Source organism: Urtica dioica, chromosome 1, assembly GCF_054948205.1.
Source record: "Urtica dioica subsp. dioica isolate 48M chromosome 1, U.dioica_male_clone48M_v1_H2, whole genome shotgun sequence".
In the NCBI taxonomy this organism is placed as follows: Eukaryota; Viridiplantae; Streptophyta; class Magnoliopsida; order Rosales; family Urticaceae; genus Urtica; species Urtica dioica.
This window is the reverse complement of record NC_142756.1, coordinates 966,923-979,725: the sequence shown is the minus strand read 5'-3', so window position 1 is coordinate 979,725 and position 12,803 is coordinate 966,923. Positions and strand designations below refer to the sequence as shown.

Below are 12,803 nucleotides of genomic sequence, written 5' to 3'. Positions count from 1 at the left end.
AGGTGGCCAAGAAAGGAAGAAAGAAATAAAGTTATTGGGCCTTTAATGGGCCTGATATCTTTTCGGGCTCGAGGAAAAGCCCATGTTCAGGCACTTGTTCCATATGGCTTGGCATAAGGTTCTACAAGCGTAAAAAAAAATTAAAATCATACTTTATCCTCTGAATTTTAATTTTAGTTTTTTCAACCTTATGATCTTTGGTAACATTTTAATTTGTTTTTACTCTTTTCTATCTTTGTTACAACGGATTAGCTGCTTTCCACTTTTTCTTTGTGGACCACCTATTAGGATTTTGTTTATACAAGCGGAAAAATCATCTTTTTCATGGTTATCTAATCACAATTGTTTAGATTTTTCTATCAACCTTTGTGAGTATTTTGAAAGAGCCAAATAAGTGCTCGAATCATAACGTGCTCTAAATTGAAGTATGTACACGATGAGCAAACACATGTACTTAGTGATAGATTCATTCTGATCTAGATCCGTGATTTATCTTGTATTAAGATGTTACGAGTATTTAACCCAATTTTAATGCGTGCATTTTTTTCAAAGAAGAATTGTTTTAAATGCGAGGTAATTTTATCTTATTTCTTACGGTTTTGGCATAAAAATAAAATTAGAGCATTTAAGACACATATATAAACAAATTTATTTTAATATCTAAAATGAGAGTGTTTATTCGTTTGTGCTTTGATTTATTTATTTATTGAGAAAGAGAGTGTTCATTAGTCGCTCTCCGCCAACGCGCAGTAAAACAGAGCATCTTTCTTTAGACTTTTTGACATTCCAAATAAATCATAAACAAAAACAAAAAGATAAATAAATAAATAAAGATCTCTCCAATCCATGCTCTTTTGTGCAAAACATTCCGAGTGAGAGATTTCCCTTCCCCCAATTCATTTTCAATTTCATTTCAAAGCTGGTTCAAAGTTCAAACTTCCAGCTAGGGTTTCGCTCGGTCGGAGCTCCGAGAACCTCGATCCCGACCAGCAATGTCGAACCACCAAGGGTTAGCGATCGAGCTCTACTTCGACCCAGCCCTAGAGAACCAGGTCCTGAAGGCCTGGAACGTCCTGGCTCGCCGCCAGATCAGCACTCAGCTCATCGAGATCGAATCCCGACCACACATCACTCTCTTCTCCGCCCAATCCGCCGATCCCGCGCGTCTCGAGCCTCTCCTCCGATCCTTCGCCGCCCGCCAGGACCCGCTCTCCCTCTCCTTCTCCGCCGTCGGAGCTCTTTCCGGCGATCGCAACGTGCTGTTCCTCTCTCCGACTCCGTCGATCTCTCTCCTCCAGTTTCAGTCTCAGCTCTGTGAAGCCCTAAGGAAGGACGGCGTCGAGATCGGCGAGGAATTCCGGCAGGATTTCTGGATCCCTCACTGCTCCGTCGCCGTCGAGGTTCCGCGGCCCAGGCTCGCGGAGGCGTTCTGCGTTCTCCGGGATCTGAAGCTCCCAGTCAACGGCTACGCCATGGACATCGGACTCGTGGAGTTCTCGCCGGTGAGGGAATTGTTCTCTTTCGTGCTAGGTAGCTCTAACAACGGACTAGAACCTTGACTTGTGATTTTTGTTTCTTTTTCCCGTGGGGCTCTGAATTGCGATTGGCTCGTTGTTGTTGTTGTTGACGATCGTGTAATTACTTTTACTCATTTGGATTTGGTGCTATATTTAGCCTCAGTCTAGTGATATAACAGAATTCTCGTTGAATCCTTCAGAAAAGTAATAAGCTCTCTGTAGAATGTTTGTTATGTTGAAGTGAAGTGAAAGTTTCCAACGGGCTTTTCAGAAATGACAAAGTTACAACTTTAGATTGTGTACCATTTCATTTCATTGCATAACCAAAACTCTGTTTTAGTAGAGCAGACTTGATAGCTCATATTGCATTTCTGGTAATAAGCTCTGTTTGGATTTCATCTTCCATAATTTATTGGGGTTTTCTGGAGATTGCTTAACAGTTGATATGTTTGCCTTCTGAGTTCTGTCCTGAGTTTCTGAGTAATTTAAAGACTGTTAAGAACTGTGACCAGAACTGACAGTCTCATCAATCGTTTATGGCCAATGTAGAAATACTTATTTTGCCTGACTAAAGCACATTGTTCCCAATACATATTATCTCTGTATGATGTAATGATGTTCAAAGCTCAAACCCAAAACAAAAAAGAACCCAAAAAAAAAAAAAAAAAAAAAAAAAAAAAAAAAACCTAAACCAAACCCGTCTCTCTTGTCAAAACCTCCATCAAAAGAGCGCTCCAGTAATCAACCGGACCAGGCAAACACCAATGCACACAGTCACTGAAGCCCTTCATCCACTCGTTGGGCCAGTGGGTCCCGGGATGCCCGTCGGGCCTCATGAGCATGGCCCGAGTCACGTCCACGACCCCAAACCTCGACGACCCCTTCTTCCGAGCCCTCTCGACCTCCTCGACCTGAACGTTCCTCATCGCCCAATCAAACGAGTCCTCCGATCCCGATTCCCCGATCGGGCCGGTCCGGTCACAATGCCCGCCCGTGTCCCACGACCCGCCCTCGAAATGGGCCGGCGCGAACGTCCTCACCACCGTCACTAGGCCCGGGTTACGGCCCGCGGCCTCGAGAGCGGCCCGGAACGCCATCCGAACCGCGAAGCCCACGTCGCGCTTCGTGGGCCCGGACTCGGGGCAGTAAACGCAGCCCAATAGGCCGTTCGCGTTCTTCAGGTACATGGGCCGGAAAAACCAGTGGCCCGCGGAGAGGACGAGGTAGTCGAGCCCGGGCAGGGCTTCGGACCAGGCCCGGTCGACTCGGTCGAGTTGAAGTTCGAAAACGCCCGTCCCGGTCCCGTTGACCGTTCGCTCGTTTGACTCAACGAGGAACTTGGTCCACAGCATCGTCAGAGTGAAGTTGTGACGCGGAAAATGCCATGTCCGAAACCGGTCTTCGGGGCCGTCCTTGTAAATGTCCCGCGGAGTTTCTTCCTGTAAATGAGTAAATAAATTTCAAGAAAAAATGTCTTTAAGTAACACTAGAATCAAACCATTATTCTTGTTCATGAACTTTTGAATAAAGGAATATGTATGTATATTAGCAAATTTGGGTAATTTGTTTTTCTATATTTTAAAAAAAAAAGGACACATCAAATCATTCTGTCATAAGGCTGTTATATATCTGAGTGTTTTGTGACAATATTGTCACCAGATGATCATATGCATCTTTTTTTAATAAAGAAAATTCTCCCAAATTTGACATGGCCATTTCTCTATTACATTTCAGTGTAAAGTACATTCACTAACCTTATTTGTTCGGAGTTTTTTGCGTTTTCTACGCTATTGACATGTTGTCCTCTCACAATTTACAAAAGGGAAAAAAAAAATAAAAAAAAATCATAGTAATATTAAATTTATAAATTGGTTGAATATTCAGTACTACAGCTACTACACGTACTTGCTTTCCGCTAGGAGTTCTTGTTCATATTTTACACACATTTTCCTTAGCAATTCAGATATTATATATATAACATCAATATATAAAAAATAGTGCATGTAACATAACAAAGAATTACCGGAGATAACAGGCAGAGCAAGGATTCGAAGTGATTCCTCGCCACAGAATCGCCGACGAAGCCCATTTTCTTGTCTCGGACCAAATCCAGGAACGCCTTGGCGTCAAAGCTGGGAAGGTGACACGTGTCAGGCTTCCATTTCCAGTTGAGGAAATCCACGTCTCTCCTTCCATGCGCGAAACAGTTCTTCGAGTCCGGAATGGTCAAACAGCTTGAATTGCTGTACAGCGAAACGTTTCTCGTTTCTCGGACCCAATGGCCTCTAGACACGTCACACTGTTTCTCTACCTCCCCAAAAAAAAATAGACAATTCAGAACTAACCCCCAAAAGTAATTCAGTACAAATAATTTATATCAGTGGAAAAATAATTACTTTACGTACTGTGAAGATGGTGAGGTTTGAGCGAGTGTTTAGTTTGGTTTGCATGGAGGTTTTGATGATAGCTTTGTTTGGTAATAATAACGGGTTTATTGACAGTATTGCTCAGAATGAAGAGGGTCGAGACGATGATTGTTGAGAGAAAAGTCAATAAGAATAAAGTCAACTTTCTCACGTTCAGACATCTCTCTCCTTTTTCGGTGTTGTTGTCATGGTTTCGGAGTTTTTGAGGAAAATCAGTAGATTCAGTACTACGAGACTTTATCGCCATCTCTATCTCTCTCTTAGAGTGTCAGTCTCTTGTCAGAGCGAGAGAGAGAGAGAATTATTGGTTTTTTGTTTTTTCATTTTTGTTCTCTGTTTCCTTTTTGTTATTGTTGAGAATTTCGCATTTTTGTCTCGGGTAATAAAAAGGGTAACTATATATAGTGAGAGATGAGAGAGATTTTGTGGGGAGAATTTATTAACTTCTATAATTAAGTGGAATTGTTTTGTAATATTTGTGTGCACGCACAAGACCCTCTTATTTGTTTCCTCTTGTATCTTCTTTTTCAATTAATGTATTTTGCTTTCCTTTCTTTCAATAAAAACTCACGTCGTAATTGGTATCGTGACTAGTTGGTAGTTGATGCCATATTGCCATCTATATAAGAAGAAGAAAAAAAAAATAATGATAATAATAAAAAGGTAAACTCTTCTCCATTTAAACTTTAAAGAGCAAAAAACAAACTTAAGAGATTGGTTTCTTTCTTCTTTTATTAGTCTTGGTCAATTACTGTGGCTTTGGATTACCCTTATTTACCGGCTATGATATAGGCCATTTAATTGCCTTGATCCATGATCATCGGACGGTCAGTGAGTCATTGATCACGTGAACAGAGAGAGAATCACAACCGTCAGTGAAATTTACTCGACACTATAGGTGACATTAATATTCACTCTTTTTATCGTCAATACAGTATCATTTACTTCAAGAAATTTAACTTATTTTATATTTATTTATTTTTACGTGGATAAAAATATCGAAAGAGACACATAAAAAGAGACATAAAATATGGATTCACGCAATTTTTATAGGAGAAAAGCTTTAAGCAAAGTTTCTTCTTGCACAAATGAATACCGTTTATCCGTTATTAAATATAACTCTTTAGATTACTCGACATCTTATCAAGCATTTATAATATATAGAAAACATGGGGTTAATAACCAAAATTCGAACTATTACAAAATTATATGTTATTGATTAATCTACGACCCCCCACAAACACGATTGCCACAATATGGCAACTATATATGTATATATATTATTGCAATTTCCTATGAATTCAAATCCTACTTGAGCATACTAGAAAGTTTACATTCAATTCAATTACAAATCGAGCACATACCATCTCAAGACTTGAGAAGAAAAAAAAAACAGATCGAAAGATATTCATAATTGACTGACTGCAAATATAGCCATCGAAATGAATTTATGGGACAAAAAACTCTTGAGTGGCAACGAGTGATTGATCCAATTCCCCCAACTAAGATTTGTGTTATGTCTACAATACATACCCAACTTCCAAACGCACCAAAAAGATAAAAACACTGTCCGAAACTTTGCTCCTGAGAACTTATAATATACACACACAACAGTAACAAAAACAGACACAACATGACAATGGCCAGAATGATTTTTCTTCTCCTTCCAAGTAACAAAAATTCTGACAGTCAAGACTAAAAGTAAAAATAACTATATTTGTAGGGGAGGAAAAAAAAATTGACAGAAGATACATTTCCGGGCCGTCTCAGCCAGGACACAAGTTTGTTTGTTCGCTCATACATCCAATCCTTGCATTTTTTTTATATAAAAATAAAAAAGAAAAGAAAACTGATCATGATAAGGATTGCGACGTACACTTGAATGTTGACACTAACAGTCCTTACATTTTGATTTTGAGCACCAATTTTCTTAGTTCCTAAGAAACACAACAAAGTTCTTTTTTTTTTCTTTTTCTTTTTCTTATATCGTCTCTCTCGGAAGTTAGATATCTACACGGGGGGAAACTTATCTGCAGAGGCCAATCCAATCTTAGTGTGAGAAACAATTCGCGACTAACGAGAATGAACCAGTTCCAAGGTGTGTCAGTATTCCGGGGAAACGAGCTTCTTCTTCTTCGGTCCGCCTCCGAGATCTGAATGTCGGTTAAAAAACATCTCCGAGCATTTCCCACTCTCTTCCTCAAAACAGCTACAAAAAGTAAAAACATTATATGAAAATCTGGGTTAATGCCAAAAACTCAAGAGTTGGAATCTATATAATAAACATTAAGTCGGGGTTGGGATATAATTCTCACGCAATAGGGTCGTCGAACACCGCGCCAAGATGCTACTGCCACGTGTGTTGCTGCTTGTAGCTAATTCTATCGACCGAATCAAGCCCGGAATCGGGTTCTTTTCTCTTCAACACGGCGCCGCCGCCGACCTGAAACATCTTCAACTGCTCTTCCATAAGGGCCTGCGAACCGGCCCCGGGAAGTTGCCTGAGCCCCGACGAGAGCCGCTCCGAGTCTCCGGCCCCGGGGCCCGCGTTCAGGTCCAAACCCCATTTCCGACCGTCGGGGCCGATGTGGCTCGCCCCGCCCGGGAGGTGGTTCATCACATACGGCCGCGGATAAGCCGACGAGACGATACCCCCGGGCCCCATCAGAGGCGAGTGGATGGTCGGGAAACAGAGCGGAGCGCCGCCCGAGGACGAGTCCATGTAACCCGCCGAGAAGGAGTTCGACGAGAGAGGAAACCCCGTCTCGAAAGGGAAACCCGGGTACGGGATTTGGGCCGACGGCGGAAACGCCACCGCCGGAGAGGACGAGAGGACCGGGCCGCCCCGGTAGATCTCGTGGCCGGCCGTGAGAGGGCACAAGACCCTCTGCGACCCCGCCGGAGACGATGATACGTAGCTGTGCTCTCCTCTGGCTGTGAAGATCGGCGGGACCGTGATCGCCGAGTACGAGTTCGCCGGAGGAAACCAAGACGAGAAGTTTCCGTACTCCGCGTTGCTGTTGTTGTTGTTGTTGTTGTTGCTGCTCACTCTCATCCCGGGGATAGGCCCGGCCTGTTGTGGTGGGACGGGAATGCTGGTCTTGATTTGCTGAACGCGCGGCGCTGCTTCGGCGGCAGCGGCGGCTTCGTCGAGGCCCGGCCCGTTGTTCAAATCGAAGTCCCGAGAGATATTACTAGCCCCTCCGTTCGGTCTAGTCGGGAAAGCGGCGATTTCCAACTTCGAGTTTCCAAAAACAGAGAACGACCCTACGTCGTGGTGGTGATTATCATCGAGCCTGTTCAAATCGAGATCGAGCCCTCCGGCTCGGTCGCCGGAGCTGAACTCATCCTCGTCGGCCACATCGCCATCCGCCACGTTGAGGTCGAAGTCCAGAGGAGGGCGGGCGGGTTTGGGGACAGTGGAATCAATCATCGGGTCGGAGCTCTTTCGAGGCTCTGCGGGACGGAACGCACTCGTGGCGGCCGAGCCTTTCCATCCAAGTGCCGCCTTACTGCGCAGCGGGTTTTCCGGCGGATAGAATCCCCCTTTGGCAGGGGCGGCAACGGTGATCGAAGCTGGGAATCCCGTGGAGCTCTGAAAAGGCAACGGGCAAGGCAAGTGAATCGCCGCCGAATTTCCAACTGGTTCACCGCCTTTGACAATGTCGCCCTGGCTCGAGTCGTCAAGAGAAAAACCTTCGTTCAAGTCAAAGTCCAATCTCACGGCTGTTTCGGGTTGTCGCTCCTCCGTCTCGTTTGATTCCAAACCGTCTGTTTTGGGCTTCTTAGACTCTTCTTGCCTGGAAAGCACTGGCGCGGGTGATTCGAGACGAGGAGCCGGAGCAACTGCAGAGCGGCCGAGTGAGTCCTTGAGATCCGAGTGCTCTTTACCAGAATCCTTGTCGCGATCCGAAGAAGAAGAAGAAGTTCCCGAATCCCTTGCATGACTGTCCGTTTTCTCCGCGAGACCTCCTTCGTCCTTTACATCATCAGCCTTTTCGCCATCATTCACTGCCACGTCTAAAGCCTTTCCAGAACGGGGACCAGGCAAAGAATCCTCGATTTTAACCTCCAAGGACTCCGAACGATTCACCGCCGAAATAGAAGGCTTCTGATCTGTCCTCGCGTCGTTGCTCGAGTCCTTGTCCCCCATTTCTGAAGACGAGCAAGTGGATTTCTCGGTATCCTTCTCAACTTTTGCACTCGCAGAGGCCGCTTCTGAAATAGCAACCAGCTCATCTGCACAAACTGGTTTCTTATCTTCATCCGATAAAGGGACATGCGCGTCCAACTTAGAATCAGAAACGCCAACACTTCTCGTCCTATGAACCCCAAACTTCTTCGGCTCGTTAAACTTGTAAGCTTCTTCAGCATCGGCACAGGCTTCTCTAGCACTGGTAGGTACCGAAGAATCGTGTTGGTCAGAGGGTTTCTCATCACGCAAAGGCGAGGAAGTCATATTCTGTCCCGAACATTCTCCGGATCTCTCTCCACCAAGAGGCGAAGGAGTCTTACTTTCTCCGGAGTCATCCCTTCGCTCAGCAGCACCATTGGGATGTCTTGAATCGATCATCGTGTCCAAAGAATTACCAGCAGCATTGCCAAGCTCTGAAAGAGCACCGCTGGTAGTCCCGCCGCCACGATGGAGCTGTGCTTGAACCATTTCCTCGCAGGGCTGTCGAAACTTTCCATCATTGCCCGAGTTCGACACTTCAGGCGTTGTCGGATTTCTCTCGGGCGAACCCGACGGCGATGGATTTTCCGACTTAGTTATTTCTCCGGCCGCCACACTAGCAAGCAAGTTCATCCCCATGTCATCCCCGGGTGAAGCAGAAGCACTGGCCTGAGAGATCTTCGCACAACTTTCGACTAAAGCATTTATCGAGCTGAAAGACGCAGCATCGTATGATTTCCCCGTCGGCCTGGACATGAATTTCGGCAACGATCCCGACGCTTTCGATACCTCTGCCGGTCTATCGTCACCATCTTCACCGACCCTCTGCTGTTCTCCGCCATCTTCGAACCCACCGTCCTTCGCCTGACACGCATCCGAGTGAACGTCGGATAAAGCGCTGGTCCGGGCGGGATCGTTTCTGGATTTGGGTCTCTTGTCATGGTGATTATCGTGCTTCTCTCGCGGAGGAGAAGCTTTGCCACACCCTGAGACGGCATCTTCGAAAGCAACCCCCGTTGAACCTCTCGCGGGGCTCCTTCCAGTGTTCGGAAACCTAACGATAAGCCGACTACTTCCCTGGTCACTAAGGGTAGTCGCATCAACATTTTTCTCCTGGTGCGATGCTCCGGTCGTCGACGACTTTTCGGAAGCCAAATTTCTAGTCGCCGTACCAACTTTTACCGACCCCATTTCCTTCTGAGGTCCCGGAACTATAGACCCCTGAATACCGTTGCTAGATTTCCGGTGGCGAGAAGCACTGCCAGAGACTTTATTCCCAGTCACAGAACCAGCAGTCGAGCTTCTCGCATCTTCTTTGTACGACGAACCCACTGTCTTTGCATGCTCGCTCGACTGGCTGTTGTTCTGGGACTGGCTAGAACTACTGCTTTTTTCCTCCTTAATCGGTGTCAAAGGCAGATCAGAGGACGCTGCACCGACTAACATTCTGAAGTTTTGGTCTTTCGGAGCATTACCCGAGGTATTCATCGGCTTACTTGACGTGGGTGACTTGGAAGCAACATCCCCGGGACCAAGCTTGACCTGATGCGTTTTAAACACAGACGGCTGTGAAGCAGAGCTCTTTGGGCCAACCTCGGCAGAATTTCCCAATTTTCTGCTTCCAGCTTCAGAGGGTACAGGCTTATTCTGCCATGAAACGCCGCGACTCGACCCAGACTTGGCATCGTTCATATTCATCTCGGCCTCGACACGCTTCTTCCACATGTCGACCAAACTCCTGGCCTTCTTCTGGATTTCAGAGTTCTTATGACTGCGCAAATAGTTGACAGACTTGCCCACGTTACAAGTCTGAAGGGCGTGAAGATTTACAGGCAACCTATCTAGCGCACGAAGCAACGCCAGAAGAAACTCTTCCACGGATCTATCACTCTCTTTGGGGCTGACTCCGTCGCCGATTTTTCCCTTGTGGACTTCCTGAAGCCACTCGTCCAGTACAGGCAAACCTCGGAGCTGCACAAACCGCCCAAGGCACTCGTTTCTCTCGGTGCCAGAAATCACGTCGACGAGCATTATTCTACCAGCCAAATCTAGCTTCTTCTCGGCAGTTTCGGGTTGCATAAGCTGTACCAACTTCTCGACCCCTGCGGCGTCCACAAGCCCTCCTTTGTCGGTTATCTTCGCGATCTCGGACTTCAACGTGACATCGGGCCTGAACTGACCCGAATCACCATCTTCTGCTTTTGACAAACGCTCGCGTTTAACCGAATCGGAACCCTGATCGCCGCCGCGCTCCCGCTTCTTTGCCTTGGCCTGTGACGAGAACGAGGACGCGCTATCGGAACCGGATTTCAACTGCGGTGTCGAAGACGGACCATTCAAAGGCTTCGGAGAACGTCCTCCTGACTGCACCGCACCATGCATTTCTAGTCTTGTCTTGTTTAATAGCTGATCTACTTCTTCTTGACGCTCCTGCAACGAGAAAAAAAAATACAACAGAATAAAATAAATTGATACCTAGTCACAAATTCATCTAAATCAATATATAGGCACTCACATTAATATAATCTTTGTCGGTTAACCACCATAAACACTTGTTATCAATATCATACACTCTTCTGCAGACGAATGAGGATATCCCTTGAGGGAGTTCGATGCCTTTACACAGGAACGCGACTTTACACGGGTGGAGTAGCGATGCAGCGAGAATCTCATCCTTGTGAAAGGAATAGAAGACCTCGTTCGGGGCGGCCTCGAGCGAGGGACCTTTCGGGAGCCTTATGTCAGCGGGTCGGTAGAGCCAATTCACGCCCAGACTCAGCGTGTCCTCTGCGTCCAGTGTCAGAGAACGTATTATTCCGATGAACGGTGGCGACTCCTTCGGCGGCTTGAATAACGCACAGTCACCGACTTGGATTTTACGCCCCTCCTGCAACAGGGAAAGGAAGGGAAAAAAAAGCACGGCATAAATTAATTTCTCGAGTTACTTTTGGAATGAATTGATATAGCTTTAGTTCAGCCCACCCAATACAAAAATGAAGGTTAGAGAGAGAAAAACTGCAAGAGAACTTGAGATTAGACCTTTTTCCAATACCAGTAATCAACTCTATACACATGTACATATAGCAAGCAATTCAAATGGAGGCTGAGAATGACAAGCAAAAAAGAAGCAATCAATCCTAAAAACCAAAGGAAATTAATAGGTGAATTTTCATTACATTAACTTCTTTGGGAAACCCATTCACCGGAATGTTACAGCGTTTAACCAGCAAAAAATCACAAGAAGACCATCAAAAACACAAAACAGCTCATCATATCATTCGTGAACCAACCAACCAACCGAGCCACACGCATGTAAAGAAGAAATAACGAAAGTGAGAAACACGGAATCCCAAGACGAATTCACAAACCACAAAATCTGAAATTTGAACCGGGACAAAGAAGAAACACAAGTTGCGAATCAAAACCCCCCCAAAACATAGGCACAAACCAAGCTGTGAACGGAACGCGAAAACCACACCCAATTGCATAGACAGATATAGAAATCAACAAGAAAATGAACACAGACCCAGACAGAGACAAATACAGATAGAGATATAGACACGGGAAGATGAAATATGTATATACTTTGCAGAAGAAATCTAGGGATTTGGAATCGGATTGCGCTTCTACAGTCGTCGCGGTCGAATTAGGGACCGGCCACATGTGCCGACTCCGTTTCCACTTCTCACAACCCAACCCATGCATAATAACCCTCCATCATCCTTGTCGATCGCTGAAGCCACGTTCATGAGAAGAAACATCAATCCAGAGCTCGAAGAAATTCCCCAATTCGAAAAACCAAACCCTAGATTCGCGAAACTGGCCTTTAAAACCCTAGATCGGGACGCGGATCTTCGATTGGACGAGAGAGATGCCGCCACGCCATGGTCGGAACCAAACACTCTGCGAGAGACCGAAAGTCTAGGGCTTTTGAAGAGACGCGAGATTTGGGGAACGGAATTATCGTCGACCAGTGTAAGATAAATATATGTATAATTAGGTATATAGAGGAAACGAGACAGAGAGATTTTAGGGCAAAATTGGGATCGAAAGTCAGGGAATTTAGATTATTAACTAAATAAATCTTCAGATTTTCTGCGAAGAGCTCGCGATTTGAGAGAGAGAGAGAGAGAGAGAGTTTCGCAAAGCGAAAACGGCGAAATGAAAACACCAGTTTGAGAGAGAGAGAGACAGAGAGAGAATTTTTGGAGAAAAATAAATAAATATAAATGAGAAAAAATTGCTAGTTTTGTTTGTTAATGTCAACAATAGTATGGTTTCTCACAAATAATAATTTTATATGGACAAAGTCAACGACGTCGTTTCGGTCTACATAAGTTTTTTCTAATAAATAAAACATGAGATTTGTAACTACAGCGCCCTCTATTTTTAAGTTATCTTACAATGTTACCCCATATTATAAATCTTTCTGGAGTTATCCACTTATCATTACACAATATCTATACATTTATATATTATTTAAAATTTTATCCACTTATCATGCCCATTTTTCCATCTTTACCACATTTTCTTCATCTTGAATTTAATATTATGGTACATTCACATTAGGAAAACAAAGTTAAAAGAGATAAATTTAATAAAATAAAATAAAAAAAAAATTGTTGCAATTAATCAATTTTTTAGCTTTTTTTTTAGATTTTAGTCAAATTTTCATTTTATTAAGAA

General features: G+C 44.7%; 3 protein-coding genes across 3 annotated transcripts; 1 reads left to right on the top strand and 2 right to left on the bottom strand.

The window, feature by feature from the left end:
* Positions 1–787: 787 nt before the first annotated feature.
* Positions 788–1,819, top strand: LOC149406043 (RNA ligase/cyclic nucleotide phosphodiesterase family protein). Its single transcript, XM_089609294.1, has one exon. It carries the CDS (start codon positions 993–995, stop codon positions 1,557–1,559), a length of 567 nt encoding a protein of 188 aa, XP_089465420.1. The 5' UTR covers positions 788–992; the 3' UTR covers positions 1,560–1,819.
* Positions 1,820–2,203: 384 nt separating this feature from the next.
* Positions 2,204–4,190, bottom strand: LOC149406042 (xyloglucan O-acetyltransferase 4-like). The gene is made up of 3 exons (XM_089608861.1): positions 4,095–4,190; positions 3,541–3,828; positions 2,204–2,956 (listed from the first exon to the last, which is right to left on the bottom strand). The coding sequence occupies exons 1-3, from the start codon at positions 4,188–4,190 to the stop codon at positions 2,204–2,206; spliced, it is 1,137 nt and encodes a 378-aa protein (XP_089464987.1).
* Positions 4,191–5,639: 1,449 nt separating this feature from the next.
* Positions 5,640–12,326, bottom strand: LOC149406041 (uncharacterized). The gene is made up of 4 exons (XM_089609183.1): positions 11,703–12,326; positions 10,633–11,004; positions 6,259–10,547; positions 5,640–6,152 (listed from the first exon to the last, which is right to left on the bottom strand). Exons 1-3 carry the CDS (start codon positions 11,820–11,822, stop codon positions 6,291–6,293), a joined length of 4,749 nt encoding a protein of 1,582 aa, XP_089465309.1. The 5' UTR covers positions 11,823–12,326; the 3' UTR covers positions 5,640–6,152; positions 6,259–6,290.
* Between the last annotated feature and the right edge of the window lie 477 nt (positions 12,327–12,803).

Excerpts from the sequence above, each read along its gene's own strand:
- LOC149406043 (XM_089609294.1), top strand. The coding sequence starts at position 993 with ATGTCGAACCACCAAGGGTTAGCGATCGAGCTCTACTTCGACCCAGCC.
- LOC149406042 (XM_089608861.1), bottom strand. The coding sequence starts at position 4,190 with ATGGCGATAAAGTCTCGTAGTACTGAATCTACTGATTTTCCTCAAAAA. Across the intron at positions 3,829-4,094 it reads AAGGAGAGAGATGTCTGAAC|GTAGAGAAACAGTGTGACGT; the intron begins GTGAGAAAGTTG and ends TTTTTTGGGGAG. Across the intron at positions 2,957-3,540 it reads TGCTCTGCCTGTTATCTCCG|GAAGAAACTCCGCGGGACAT; the intron begins GTAATTCTTTGT and ends ACTCATTTACAG.
- LOC149406041 (XM_089609183.1), bottom strand. The coding sequence starts at position 11,822 with ATGCATGGGTTGGGTTGTGAGAAGTGGAAACGGAGTCGGCACATGTGG. Across the intron at positions 11,005-11,702 it reads CCCTAGATTTCTTCTGCAAA|GAGGGGCGTAAAATCCAAGT; the intron begins GTATATACATAT and ends TCCCTGTTGCAG. Across the intron at positions 10,548-10,632 it reads CCGACAAAGATTATATTAAT|GAGCGTCAAGAAGAAGTAGA; the intron begins GTGAGTGCCTAT and ends TTCTCGTTGCAG.